The sequence below is a fragment of the Gobio gobio genome, assembly GCF_949357685.1.
Source record: "Gobio gobio genome assembly, chromosome: 19".
Lineage (NCBI taxonomy): Eukaryota > Metazoa > Chordata > Actinopteri > Cypriniformes > Gobionidae > Gobio > Gobio gobio.
This window is the reverse complement of record NC_137112.1, coordinates 49,541,027-49,557,414: the sequence shown is the minus strand read 5'-3', so window position 1 is coordinate 49,557,414 and position 16,388 is coordinate 49,541,027. Positions and strand designations below refer to the sequence as shown.

The 16,388-nt window shown below is 38.3% G+C and overlaps 1 protein-coding gene across 1 annotated transcript; it reads right to left on the bottom strand.

Annotated features, from left to right (window-relative positions):
- Positions 1–1,458: 1,458 nt before the first annotated feature.
- LOC307142715 (uncharacterized protein) lies at positions 1,459–12,461 on the bottom strand. Its single transcript, XM_079843774.1, has 5 exons — positions 11,617–12,461; positions 8,980–9,064; positions 5,212–5,897; positions 4,290–4,355; positions 1,459–1,803 (listed from the first exon to the last, which is right to left on the bottom strand). The coding sequence occupies exons 1-4, from the start codon at positions 12,001–12,003 to the stop codon at positions 4,299–4,301; spliced, it is 1,215 nt and encodes a 404-aa protein (XP_079699900.1). The 5' UTR covers positions 12,004–12,461; the 3' UTR covers positions 1,459–1,803; positions 4,290–4,298.
- Positions 12,462–16,388: the final 3,927 nt, after the last annotated feature.

The following is a 16,388-nucleotide window of genomic DNA, read 5'->3' as shown; positions in this document are numbered from 1 at the left end:
TAGAGTCTCCACTTTCTGGAGATGTGCATCACTTTGGCATTTGTTTCACACACAGTCACTTATTTACACTAAATTACTCTGGGAGCATTTCCGTCTGGATTTGTCCGACCCAAATGTAAAAGCTTCCCCCCCCCCCCCCCACACACACACACACACACACACACACACACACACACACACACACACACACACACACACACACACACACACACACACAGAGATGTGCAGCTAAACTAAACGCTTCATATTTGAGTCGCTTCTGAAAGGCAGAAATGTTAAACAAATGACAAAAATATTCACGCAATTGAATAAACTTGTGTCTAATTTTGCCATTTTGATTTGAAATAGGCCTATGTAATGTCATTTATAATATAATTAACAAACAAGAAATATTAACAAAGTAATATTAGTAATGAATGTGTGCATATTGTAAATTAATAATTCCATGTGTAGCTCTCAGTAAATAAAAAAGCTCAGCTTTTGTCAGCCTGTATTGGGCATAAGATTAGTTATGAATGTGTGCATATTGTGAATTAATTTAATAAATTTAGTTACCTAGCTTTACTGTTAGCCTTCGAAAATGATTCATAAAACATATAAATATCAGTTAAACATGTTTACTTTCTTCACTGACAAAAATGGAAAAACTGTATCAGTCATATCTGCCACTGACATGGTTTTCAAGTTATTGTTATCAAATTTTTTGGCGTTCAGAACATCTTAAAATGCACATATGCAGATCATAGAAATACAAATGTTCTCGAGGGGCCAAACCTCACATTTGGGATCTCAGTGATTATAAATCTGTCTACATTGTATGATTAAGGGATGTACAATATAGTCATGCAGAATAAGGCGTTAATATTTGCTTTATATGTAATAATAAACAGCCAATATCATAATATGCATACTAATAAGCTACTAGTTAATAGTGAGAATTGGACCCTAAACTAAAGTGTTACCATTGTGTGTGTGTGTTTGTGTGTGTGTGTGTGTTTGTGTGTGTGTGGGAAGCTTTTACATTTGGGTCAGACACATCCAGCCGGAAATGCTCCCAGAGCTGAAGAGGTTAATAACTGGGTAATGTACTTACTATATAACTACAGTTAGTTGTGTGTAATTATGCATAATTAGCTGTTATTACTACAGTAAGCACATGTGAAATAAAGCATTACCACACATTGTGAAAGGTTTCCAATCTTTCACATAATGACACACAATGTAGAAGTGTGTTATCAGATCAGTGAGCGTGTGTGTGTTTAGAGACACTGTGTGTGTGTGTGTGTGTGTGTGTGTGTTTAGAGACACTGTGTGTGTGTTTAGAGACACTGTGTGTGTGTGTGTGTGTGTGTGTGTGTGTGTGTGTGTGTGTGTGTGTGTGTGTGTGTGTGTGTGTGTGTGTGTGTGTGTCATTTCAGGCCATAATTTACTCAATGCACAAGTAAAAAACAGAAATATGATGTTTTATGGTATGTCTATTTATTAAAACAGATCAATATATTAACAAGGACATTATTTAGAAAAAAAAAACAGTAAAAGTCGTAATTGCTGAAACACAATTCTTATAGTGTGAAGAATATTATATACATCACAGCACATGTGGAGGATCAGATGAACTGATGTTTATTAATATCTGTGGTCTTGTATTGACTCTAAAGGACTGAAGCCGAGCCTGAAGTTCTCCAGCCCTACAGTGAGCTCAACACCAGCTGCACATTACACACACACTCACATTATTTACACATCGCAGGATCAGGAGCAGGATCAGGATCAGGAAACTCCCACTGCAGATTCAGATCATTCCTGTGGACCAGAGGGAACCCAGTTCAACTCTCCGCCTCAAACCAGTCATTCCACCAGCTCTACAGACTAAGGACAAGATCTCCAAAATCTCATGTTTTCAGATTACGTGCCATCATGTGACGTAATATTATTATAAAGTCATAATCATAAGATAAAATGTTGAAAATATGATTTTAAAAGTCCTCATTATTAGATAAACAGTCAAAAATATGACATGCTAAGTCAAAATTATAAGATAAAATGTTGAAAATATGACAAAGTCCTCATTATTAGATAAGTCAAAAATATGATTTTAAAAGTCATAATAGTGAGATAAAAAGTCGATCAAGATTATTTTTAGTTTTTATGACTTAGCATGTCATATTTTTGACTTTATCTAATAATGAGGACTTTTAAAAGCATTTTTTCAACATTTTATCTTATAATTATGACTTAACATGTCATATTTTTGACTTTTATCTAATAATGAGGACTTTTAAAATCATATTTTCATAATTTTATCTTATAATTATGACTTGGCATGTCATATTTTTGACTTTTATCTAATAATGAGGACATTTAAAATCATATTTTCAACTTTTATCTTATAATTATGACTTAGCATGTCATATTTTTGACTTAATCTAATAATGAGGACTTTAAAAATCATATTTTCAACATTTTATCTTATAATTATGACTTAGCATGTCATATTTTTGACTTTTTATCTAATAATGAGGACTTTTAAAATCATTTTTTCAACATTTTATCTTATAATTATGACTTAACATGTCATATTTTTGACTTTTATCTAATAATGAGGACTTTTAAAATCATATTTTCATAATTTTATCTTATAATTATGACTTGGCATGTCATATTTTTGACTTTTATCTAATAATGAGGACTTTTAAAATCATATTTTCATAATTTTATCTTATAATTATGACTTAGCATGTCATATTTTTGACTTTTATCTAATAATGAGGACTTTTAAAATCATATTTTCATAATTTTATCTTATAATTATGACTTGGCATGTCATATTTTTGACTTTTATCTAATAATGAGGACTTTTAAAATCATATTTTCATAATTTTATCTTATAATTATGACTTAGCATGTCATATTTTTGACTTTTATCTAATAATGAGGACTTTTAAAATCATATTTTCATAATTTTATCTTATAATTATGACTTAACATGTCATATTTTTGACTTTTATCTAATAATGAGGACTTTTGAAATCATATTTACATAATTTTATCTTATAATTATGACTTAGCATGTCATATTTTTGACTTTTTATCTCACTATTATGACTTAAAATTATATTTTCATCATTTTATCTTATAATTATGACTTGGCATGTCCTATTTTTGACTTTATATCTCACTATCATGACTTTTACAATCATAATTTCAACATTTTATCTTATATGACATTTTCAACATTATTTTGAATTGAGCCTCTGTACACTAAGAGACTATTGATATCTGAAAGCTGTTTGTGTTGTCCTGGATCACTACAACAGCTAGTGAAACGTCTTTAGGATTACTGGACACTGGGCAGGTTGGTTCTAAACTCCCCTAGTGTACATCACCAAACGGACCAGAAGTAGTGCACCCTTCAGAGTGGGCCAAACAGAGTTCATTTTGACAGCAAATTTTGATTTAGTTTAGTCATAGTCTTTTGACTAAAATGCCATTTAGTTTTAGTCTAGTTTTAGTCGCCTGAATTGTTTTTAGTTTTAGTCTAGTTTTAGTCGACTAAAATCTAGTGAGTTTAGTTAAATTGTACTACATTAAGCATTTAAGCATCACATAACCGACTGTCACTTGACTGACATTTTTACATCATTTTGTTTTTGACATTAAAAATACACAAAAGAGCTCAATTCACTTTTTTAAAAACATCTATATCGTTTTTATAACTTTGTATTTCTGTTTTAGGCCATATCAGGTTAAGTTTAAGCTTCAAATAAGTTTAATTTCAGTTAAAATTTATTCAATTTCAAGTAATGAAGTTTTTTTTTATGGTTTTAGTGAACTATTATAACCCTGATACTTTATTGAATATGTGTCTAATACTGGTCTTTCCTCCTGACTATGAATTAAATGGGAATTAAATTAAACACAGTTTATTGTGTAAGCAAAAACGAATATATAATGCGTGACTTTTAATGATAAACAAGCTGGAAATACACCAGGACTCTTATTTTGAAATGTCTGAGCCTCTATTGCAGTTGCAGGAGCTCATTCAAGTTCAGATGAGGAGATAAATATGCATTATTACAACCGTCTAAAACATATTACTATATAAACATCATAAAGTCATTATTCATCAGCATTAGTTCATAAACACTGGTCTGCAAAACACTAGTTTTTATTTAGTTATCGTCTCGTTTTCGGCAGTGAAAAAAGGTTGTTGACGAAAATTATTATTAAATTAAGTGAATACTGACTTTCAAATTGAATTCTGCCCCTGATGGATGAAGACCACGTACCTTTAGTGGTTAACGTCTCCTACCGGGGCCAGCCTTGCCCGGGGGTTGAAGACCGGTAGATCTGGGCTGCAGAAGCAGAGGAGTTGAAGGATTAGTTCACTTTTAAATCAACTTTTGCTGATAGTTTCCTCACCCCCATGTCATCCAAGATGTCCATGTCTTTCTTTCTGCAGTCGAAAAGAAATGAAGGTTTTGGATGAAAACAGTCCAGGGTTTTTCTCCGTATAATGGACTTCAATGGGCTCCAAACAGTTCAAATGATGTTTCAGTGCAGCTTTAAACGACACCAGATGATGAATAAGGGTCTGATCTAGACAAACCATCAGTTTCTGAGAGAAACCCAGCAGTATTTATGCTATTATTTTACCTCTTATCAGACGAACGTGATCATCTCTGAGCTCAGACATAACTTCCGCTAAGTGAGGTCAAAATACGAGCCTGGTCATAGATATATACATAGATGCTTCATTAGCACCTGCACTTATCAGTAGAATGAGGCATCTACGTATACATCTATGACCAGGCTCGTATTTTGACCTCACTTAGCGGAAGTTATGTCTGAGCTCAGAGATGATCACGTTCGTCTGATAAGAGGTAAAATAATAGCATAAATACTGCTGGGTTTCTCTCAGAAACTGATGGTTTGTCTAGATCAGACCCTTATTCATCATCTGGTGTCGTTTAAAGCTGCACTGAAACATCATTTGACCCGTTTGGAGCCCATTGAAGTCCATTATATGGAGAAAAACCCTGGACTGTTTTCATCCAAAACCTTCATTTCTTTCCGACTGCAGAAAGAAAGACATGGACATCTTGGATGACATTTGGGTGAGTAAATGACCAGCAAAAGTTGATTTAAAAGTGAACTAATCCTTTAATGAAGTCAGAATGCACTCAAACATCAATATCCATCCCATAATACCTGTTGTGCACAGCTGTTCTGCAGAGATATGAGTGAGGCGTCCTTCACGGCGAGCTGAGCATCCAGCAGGTCTTTGGCTTCCCTCAGCCGGTTCTGATCCCGCAGGAGCTGCTCCAGCTGCCGGTCAAACGTCTGCTGGGCGTCCTGGAGTTTCCTGCCGCTCTCTGAAGCCTCGTTCTCTCGACCCGCTTTACACAAGTCCAGTTCTGACCTCAGCCCCGCGTTCTGTACTTCCAACAAGCTGCTCTGCTTCTGGATGTCCGAGACTTTGGCTCCTACGCTGTTGAGGTAGCTCTGGAACTTGTCCTCCACCTGCCGGGAAAGGCTGGAGCAGTTGGAGCGAATCCGGTCCATCTGTTCTTCCTGTTTGGGGCAGGTGAGGTGAAAGGTCACCGAGTTGGTGAAGAAGGTGTCAATTTTGGTGAGGAAGGCACTTGTGACCGTCTGGATGCCTTGGAGAGACTCTGCAAAGTCTTCTTTGCATTTCTTGGTGTACACGTCGAGCTGGGACTTCAGATTGGTGTTGTCCTGCCTCAGCTGAATGAGCTGAGAGTGATGCTGGTCTTTAGCCTTCTCTGAGTTGTCCAGGTCGGCTTTGAGATTCTCCACCGTCCGGCTGAAGTTAGTCTTAAGGATGCCGTACAGAGCTTTCTGCTGATCCAGGAGCGTGGTCAGAGTTTTTATTTCTGATAAGAGAAAAGAGAGTCACGTCTACAGGCCGCTCAGCATTAGTGTGTGTCAGAGTCCGGCACGAAACGGATGAATATTGCTGAAACGTGTCGGGTACGGGTCGGGTCGGGTTGGACAAGGGAGAACACGGGCCTAAACACGGGTTTTAAACAGTCACGTGCAAACGAATATAGGCCTATAGTGGTGTCAACAATGCTCGATTCAGCATCGATGCGGCTAAAGGCCATAATCGATTATGTCACCGTTTATTTTCTGGCCTTGAGTTGGACAATAAAGTTGTGAAGTTTCAATTACTTCCGGGGTCATAACAACAACAACAATCAAGATGGCTGAGGCGGAGGGAGATTACTGATGAATTTAAACACTTATGTTCACTGCTGGAAAAAGTTGGCTGTTATTATTGCTCTATTTAATTTCAAATGGTTCTAAAGCAGAGAAGAGTAACATTTCTCATTCAAAGCACTGATTTGAAAAATGCCATATCCAATACCCTGTACCATTCAATTTTATTTTATTTAATGACATTTATGTCAAAGATACAGGAGAGAGATAATACACACATAGCAGCCAATAAAATCTGTTGTTCAATATCTGACTGCTTGTATTGCCTCATGACTGATTAAAAATGTGTCTTGTTGTGTGCAGTTGAATTTTGATGCATCGTAGAATCGAATTGAATCGAATCGTTACCTGGTGAATCGTAATCGAATCGAATTGTGAGGGCAGTGCCAATGCACACCCCTATAGGCCTATATATAAAAATATATGCATGTATATTGTAGATGTGTTCCTAAAAATATGCATTTACAAAAATATGCCTTGCCTGTATTTCAAGTTGATAAAATAATTTCAAATCCATATCAGTTTATTTGTGGCCGCGCGGCGCGCGCCCTCACAGAAGAATCACAACCGCGCGCGCTCTGCCTGAACTCGTCGAGATGGATCATGAGGAGTTGAAGAAAAGATGGCCGCATGGTTCCTGAGTTTATTCTCTTAATAACACTGTCTTAGTAGCCTACATTAAGCCACGTTTAGCGTTTTCTTATAATGGTTTTCTGGGAGGAAAACACTTAACGTGTAATTAAACGCGTTGCGTTCAAATTTTGGGCTCATCTGATTTTTTGTATATAGTATACATTATTAGTATTATGTTTACTGAGTTTGGTCTCTTAATAACAGTGTCTTACCTACATTAAGCCACGTTAAACGTTTTAGAATGTCCCGAAGTTGTCCTTAAGTTAATGGTCGTGTATTAACTTCTGTATGCTGGCAATAAACATTTTTGTAAGTGTGTCTATAATGTAATATGCTAAACTGATTTTATTGCGGGTCGGGTGTCGGTTCTATTTTAAGCGGGTCGGTCGGGTGCGGATTTTATTTAGTGCTGTTGTCGGAAAACGGATCGGATGCGGGTTTAAGCACTGCGGGTACGGGCGGGTGCGGGTTTACAAAATCGGACCCGTGCAGGACTCTGGTGTGTGTGGCATTCTTAGGGAAGTTTGGCAATGATGGATACAATCTTTTGAGTCTGCATGCAAAATATTGACTCACTTTCTGTTGGCATATTCGCTACCAAGTTCATTATGTTTTTTTTAGGGCTGTCAAAAGATTAATCGCGATTAATCGCATCCAAAATAAAAGTTTGTGTTTACATAATATATGTGTGTGTGCTCTGTTAATTATTATTTACACAAGCATGTATATATTTAAGAAAAAAATATAATTTTTTATATATAAAACATTTATATATATTATAGATTATATAAATGTATATACATGCAAATATTTCTTAAATATATACATGAATGTGTGTGTATTTATATATAAATAATAATTAACAGAGTACACACACATATATTATGTAAACACAAACTTTTATTTTGGATGCGATTAATCACGATTAATCTTTTGACAGCCCTAGTTTTTTTTTTCACACAAAGTCCAATATGTGAATATGTGCCAATATGTTTTTGCAGGTTGTTCCTGTCAACTCTCTCTCTCTCTCGAAAGACCATCGAGTTATTTTTGCCTCTAGGTGACACATGATTCAAAAATCATAGTCTAAAATGTACATTACATTTTTATTTGTCAGTGGTGCAAATGGGTTTGAGTCAAAAGTTTTGTAAAATCATCTTTTGTAGCTTCAGCAGTTATTATATATGCCTGTTCTTAACTCTATATAGGAGAGCACGGGCACAAACTAACGCGGGGTTAGTTTTAACACGCATGTTTTAACCCTTTCCACACACGCCAGAATGACGAAACTACTAGTTGCCATATCAACATTATTTTTTAGAGAAACAATAGCGCCAAAATTAACAAATCTCTGGAAGATATCACTGAACATGTATTTAACCATAGCAAAAGTACATTTCTTACTTGAGTTTAGTTTTCATCTCTGTTTTTTGTGTTTATTTAAAATAAGATTTAGATCTTATATCTGTTATTTATCAGTTGAGATGTTCTTTAATGTTGATCTAACAGCAGAAGACTCGAGACACGATTTACATCCCAGTTGTGCAGATACAATGAGCCCCTATTAGAAATATGCCATTATATTCTATACTTTTATGAATTCTTTTGAGAAACCACGAGAAAAGGGTGAATAATGACTGAGAGTTAATGTTCATAAATGATTAATTATTATTATGTTTTGAACTATGCTGTATAGCTGTATTTATGATGTGTTTATAGTCAAACTCAAAAATGCTTATATTTTTAATGATTAAAAAATGCCATTATTTTATTTCAAAAAGTTAATAATTGTATTTTGTTGACAAAATATTTTCGTTTGTCGTGTATTTTTTTGATTATATCAGATAACATTTTAAGCTGTTATTTGGTCATGTTATAGTGTCCCCCACATATGGGGCATGTTGTCACATTTCACTTCCATTCTTTCAGGGTAAATCAAGAAAAAAGTCAACACTGTATTAATGAAACTAAACCACATAATTGTACTAGACATGTGTGACATTAATGTGGGAAACAATAAATACTCTGAACCCCAAGTGGATTTACACAAACTGAAAGTCAAAAAGCGTCTCCCCTACGGTTCATTGATCGGTTATTACTCACCATTCTGATTGTTATTGGTTGGTGGACATGGCAGTGGAGTGTTTCGAACGCTTGAAAGCTTCATTTTACTGGACTCGCAAAGAAGCTGCAAAACAACCAATCAAAATCAAACTTGTTATGATTCACACCAGTCGAATAAATCACATTTAGAGTTTACTCGCTTCATTCTCGTCATGGGAGGAGCTTCTGTCAGCGGCTCGTCTCGTTGTGAAATGGCTGACATGGATTGTTTTAAAAGAGCGCTTTCTACAACTCTCACTCACTTTCTTCCAAGATCCTTTTATTCTGTTTCTATAAAGTATGAAGATGTGTCGACAGCTCCGGGTATCCACATATGATTCTGTCCTCAGTGTTGTCACTACTAGAGCAAGCTCCTGATTGGTTAACACGCCGCGAATATCGGCTGAAACGCTCAATTCGCTTGAATGCAGAATGTCTATTCGCGTCTTTGCATTGACTTAACATGTAAATCACGTCTGGTGTGAACGCATCATTAGGGTTACAGGATTAAAATACCAAGGGTACAAGAAATTCACGTTAAAGGAACACGCCACTATTATTGAAATGGGGCTCATTCTCCGACTCCTCTAGAGTTAATCAGTTGAGTTTGACCGTTTTGAGCCGATCTCCGGGTCTACACTTTTAGCATAGCTTAGCATAGATCATTGAATCTGATTAGACCGTTAGCATCTCGCTCAAAAATGACCAAAGAGTTTCCATATTTCTCCTGTTTAAAACTCGACTCTTCTGTAGTTCCATCGTGTGCTAAGACCGACGGAAAATGAGAAGTTGTGATGTTCTAGGCCGATATGGCAGGAACTATACTCTCATTCCTGCGTAATAATCAAGAGCTGTGAGCCGCTCTACTCTAGAGGAGTCTGAAAATTAGCTTATTTTCAAAAATAGTGGCGTGTTCCTTTAAAGGGTTAGTTCACCCAAAACTGTAAATTGTGTCATTAATGACTGAGCCTCATGTGGTTGGACACCCGTCAGACCTCCGTTCATCTTCAGACACAAATGAAGATATTTTAGTGTAAAGCTGATGCTCTGAAAGGCCTCCATTGGCTCAACTTTACACTCTCAAGACCCTTAAAAGACACTAAAGACTAAAGTTACAAAGTCCATCTCACTACAGCGGCTCTACAATAACTTTATGAAGACGAGAATAGTTTTTGTGCGCAAAAAAACCCTAAATAACGACTTACATAGTGATGACGATTTCAAAACACGGCATCATGAAGCTTCAGAGCGTTATGAATCAGTGAGTCGAATCAGCGGTTCGGAGCTTTTTGAATCAGTGAGTCGAATCATGATTCGGATCGCGTGTCAAACTGCCAAAATCACATGACTTTGGCAATCCAAACCGCTGAATCGACTCACTGATTCATAACGCTCTGAAGCTTCATGATGCCGTGTTTTGAAATCTGTCATCACTATCTAAAAAAACTGAAAATATAAAAATAAAAGCAATCTCAAAATATTAATTTATAAAAAAAATCTAAAATTCAGTATTGAGTTTGCTTTTATTTTTTTATTTTCAGTTTTTATTTTTATTTTAAGTATTTTGTTATGGGCTTTTGTCATTTTTGTTAGTTATTTATAATGTTTCTATTTTTATAATTTTTTTTCAATTGTATTGATTAGTAATTGTAGTTCTTCAACTTTTTTATTTCATTTAGTTGCCAAGGCAACATTTCATTTTTGTGGTTTTGTTCTGGTTTTAGTCAGCAGTAACAGCATTGGTGCATTGCGAGATGTGCTCTGTTGTATACAGCACATTTTAATAAATGTCATCTAGGTATTATATGCTTAAAGAAAATCAGTTATGCATATTTTTGTGTGGATGGATGTGTGCCTGTGTCTTTTATTATTGTAGAGCCGCTGTAGTGAGATGGACTTTGTAACTTTAGTCTTTAGTGTCTTTTAAGGGTCTTGAGAGTGTAAAGTTGAGCCAATGGAGGCCTTTCAGAGCATCAGCTTTACACTAAAATATCTTCATTTGTGTCTGAAGATGAACGGAGGTCTGACGGGTGTCCAACCACATGAGGCTCAGTCATTAATCACACAATTTACAGTTTTGGCTGAACTAACCCTTTTAAGAGTTTTTAGATATTTAGACTAGAAACAAAACCCTAAATAACGGCTTATATAGTGATGACCGATTTCAAAACACTGCATCATGAAGCTTCATAACGCTCCAAACCGCCGAATCGACTCACTGATTCATAACGCTTCAAAGCTTCATGATGCCGTGTTTCAGCTAAAATCACTTAAGTCGTTATTTATTGTTTTTTTTGCGCACAGAAACTCTTCTGGTCTTCATAAAGTTATTGTAGAGCCGCTGTAGTGAGATGGACTTTGTAACTTTAGTCTTTAGTGTCTTTTAAGGGTCTTGAGAGTGTAAAGTTGAGCCAATGGAGGCCTTTCAGAGCATCAGATTTACACTAAAATATCTTCATTATGGTGTCCAACGACATGAGGTCAGTCATTAATGACAGAATTTACAGTAAATCACACAAGATCTTAGAATTAAAGGTTCACTTGTTTTGTTCCAAAACCCAAAAGAAGAATCACACAAGCTGTGGAACGAGTGAATTACTCTTGTGTTACTCACAAAATGATTTCAGATTCACTTACAAGGTTCTTCTGGAAGTTTTTGCTACTGAGACCAGTGGTGTTTAAATCACTCTTCAGCTTGGCGATCTCTTTCTCCGCCGCCTCCTTCTCTCCGCTCTTGGCTTTGAGGGCGCCCGCGAGGTCAGCTTTCTCTTTCCGGAGTTTGGTGTTGTCCATGGAGAGCTTGTTAAAGCCCAGCTCCAGCTCTTCGACTCGCTTCTCTTCGGCTGTTTTCTCCGGCTGGCCGTATACGAGGAACAGCACCAGACTGGCGATGATGAGCGACTGGATCAGAGACGAGAAGAAGAACACGACCCTCATGTAGTAGCCGCAGCTTTTCCCCTTGGCCTTGTGGATTTGCTTCGCCTCGAGGCCGAAGGTGGCCCTGGAGTAGCTGTTGTTGTACATTTCTCCTGTTGTGAGAAGAGCCGGTGATTGTGGGCGAAGACATGAAAACACTTCTAGCAGGAGAGCGGCGGTTATAAATGCGCCATGACTCTTTCCGGGCCCTCCCCAGGAAAGCTCCAGAGGTTATCAGTACTTCACGCTGAACCTTTGCAGATCTCCAGAGAGAAATAAACCTCAGCTCCTCCCTCGCCTTCCCCTTAATAAATCACACCCAACCCTGACAAGCAATGCAGACTATCATCCAACATCTGAGCGTGGGATTTGTGTTGCCATTTCTCAATAAGGTGTCATTTTGGAATCGCCCAAGAAAAACAATATTCCTGCAAAGGACAAAAGCAGATCAGACACATAAACACACATGATCAAAACAGCCCATCGTAAGCGTTTCCTGCAGAGATCGCAGGGACAACAATGGCGAGCCGTCATCCTCCTCGCAGGAATGAATAACAAACTCTCCCAGAAGCCCAGGAGGCGTCCGCACGTTTGATCCCGGCCGCTGATGACGCTCACGGCGGAGAGAGTGTGAAGAGGGAACATAAAGTAAGTCAGGGCTTTTCCTGCAGGCCATTGTCTCCTTGCCAATCCATCCTCAGCGGAAAGTCATTTACAGAGCGGCTTTAGAAACTCACAAAATCCCCTCGCAGATCGCAGATGAGCTTTAAGACAAAAACAGGAAGCTGAATCTGCAAAAGACAGAAGAACTCGGATGACATCTGAGAGTAAAGACTGATGAGCTGTGGATATTATTACGGGATATCAGTTATTAACCCCCTGAAATTTTAAAAAGCATATGAAACTTGGTGACTTTTCTAGCATTAGGGATGTCAACACACACACAAAATGGGGTCATGATTCGAGCATGCTGATTGGTCGTAAAAAAAGTACCGTTCATTGTCTTCGGTCATAGGAAATGAATGGAAATCTGCAAAAACACAAAAATTCTCCTAACATTTGTGTGTAAAATCTACAAATCGGCCACAATGCTGAAAAAAAGTACACAGCAGTGACACTAAAACATCAAGAGTGTGATATTGACACACACACACACACACACACACACACACGTTGGGTTTTCATGTTTTATGGGGACTTTCCATAGGCGTAATGGTTTTTATACCGTACAAACCGTATTTTCTATCCCCTTACACTGACCCTAAACCTACCCATCACACACACACACACACACACACACACACACACACACACACACACACACACACACACACACACACACACACACACACACACACACACACACACACACACACACACACACACACACACACACACACACACACACACAGCCCCTAAACCTACCCATCACACACACACACACACACACACACACACACACACACACACACACACACACACACACACACACACACACACTGCCCCTAAACCTACCCATCACACACACACACACACACACACACACACACACACACTGCCCCTAAACCTACCCATCACACACACACACACACACACACACACACACACACACACACACACACACACACACACACACACACACACACACTGCCCCTAAACCTACCCATCACACACACACACACACCACACACACACACACACACACACACACACACACACACACACACACACACACACACACACACTGCCCCTAAACCTACCCATCACACACACACACACACACACACACACACACACTGCCCCTAAACCTACCCATCACACACACACACACACACACACACACACACACACACTGCCCCTAAACCTACCCATCACACACACACACACACCACACACACACACACACACACACACACACACACACACACACACACACACACACACACACACACACACACACACACACACACACACACACACACACACACACACACACAGCCCCTAAACCTACCCATCTCAGGAGACATTCTGCATTTTTACATTTTCAAAAAACATCACTTAGTCTGATTTATAAGATGTTTTCCTCAAGGGGACCTAAAAATGTCCCCACAAGGACAAGGATTTCGGATATTGCCATCTTTGTGGGGACAAAAAAAGTACACAGCAGTGACACTAAAACATCAAGAGTGTGATATTGACACACACACACACGCACACACACACACACACACACGTTGGGTTTTCATGTTTTATGGGGACTTTCCATAGGCGTAATGGTTTTTATACCGTACAAACCGTATTTTCTATCCCCTTACACTGACCCTAAACCTACCCATCACACACACACACACACACACACACACACACACACACACACACACACACACACACACACACACACACACACACACACACACACACACACACACACACACACACACACACACACACTGCCCCTAAACCTACCCATCACACACACACACACACACACACACACACTGCCCCTAAACCTACCCATCACACACACACACACACACACACACACACACACACACACACACACACACACACACACACACACACACACACACACACACACACACACACACACACACACACACACACACACACACACACACACTGCCCCTAAACCTACCCATCACACACACACACACACACCACACACACACACACACACACACACACACACACACAGCCCCTAAACCTACCCATCTCAGGAGACATTCTGCATTTTTACATTTTCAAAAACATCACTTAGTCTGATTTATAAGATGTTTTCCTCATGGGGACCTAAAAATGTCCCCACAAGGACAAGGATTTCGGATATTGCTATCTTTGTGGGGACATTTTGTCCCATAACGTAGGGATTACCAGTCCACACACACACACACACACACACACACACACACACACACACACACACACACACACACACACACGTATACACTGTAAAAAAATCCAACTTATGTTTTGTATGACAAATTCAGCTTTTAAAGTTTATTCAACTATTTAACATGAAAAAGGTTGTACAACTAATTGACCCTAAGTTGAGAAAACTCAAAAATGTTCTGCAGCTGGTTGCCTTAAACTTTTAAGTTTTCTCAACTTTTTTTTTTTACAGTGCGCGCACACACACACACACACACACACACGTTTGTTTTTGTGAAATGTGAGGACATTCCATAGGCGTAATGGTTTTTATATCGTACAAACCGTATTTTCTATCCCCTTACACTGCCCCTAAACCTACCCATCACACACACACACACACACACACACACACACACACACACACACACACACACACACACACACACACACACACACACACACACACACACACACACACACACACACACACACACACACACACACACACACACACACACACACACACACACACACACACAGCCCCTGCCCCTAAACCTAGCCCTCACAGGAGACTGTGCAGTTCACTTTCTGTGAAAAAAACCTCATTCTGTGATTTATAAGCATTTTGAAAAGTGAGGACATGGGGAACGTCCTCATATTTCACCCTCTTTTTGTAATACCCATGTCATTATACACATTTGTGTCCTGATATTTCACAAAACACACACACACACACACACACACACACACACACACACACACACACACACACACACACACACACACACACACACACACACACACACACACACACACACACACACACACACACACACACACACACACACACACACACACACACACACACACACACACACACACACACACACACACACACAGCCCCTAAACCTACCCATCACACACACACACACACACACACACACATGAAAATCTGAACCTATGAACCACATTTTGAATTTTTAAAAATCACAGCTTCATCAGAATGATATGAAACTTGGAGACTTTTCTAGCATTAGGGATGTAAACACACACAAAAATTGAGGGTCATGATTCGAGCATGCTAATTGGTCGTTCATTGTCTTCGGCCATAGGAAATGAATGGGAAATCTGCAAAAACACAAATTCACAGAAATAAATCATTAAATGTGTTCAAAAGAGAACTAGTGAATGCTCAAGCCTCTCCATAGAGACCTCTAGTGGTCACACACATGGTTGCAGGATTTCTGAAATTATTCCAAAAGACGGGCTAATCTGCCTTCAGAAAAAAATATTTTGAAGGCCTAGTCTCTATTTTAACCTGAAATACTGTAATAATTAAAAAAATTTTTTTTTTAAAGTGTAATTTTCAATGGCAAAAATAGACCATAATTATTGCATAAATATAAAAAAATACCATCAAATCATCTCAAAATACAAAATTAAAAAGAAAAAATATTATTGAGGAAAAATAAATGGCATTGGTTTTACTGGGGTGGAGGAAGTTTCATTATTAGGTGTCGGTCACTAATGACGGGGAAGACGACCAATGAAACCCCTAAACCAAGAGCAGCAGAGGGATAAATTCATTTTTTCGGCCAAAA

Bases quoted from the DNA above. Each gene is read 5' to 3' on its own strand.
- LOC307142715 (XM_079843774.1), bottom strand. From the start codon at position 12,003: ATGTACAACAACAGCTACTCCAGGGCCACCTTCGGCCTCGAGGCGAAG. The intron at 9,065-11,616 runs GTAAGTGAATCT...GTTGTTTTGCAG, and splicing joins AAAACTTCCAGAAGAACCTT to CTTCTTTGCGAGTCCAGTAA. The intron at 4,356-5,211 runs GTATTATGGGAT...CTGCTTCTGCAG, and splicing joins AGAACAGCTGTGCACAACAG to CCCAGATCTACCGGTCTTCA.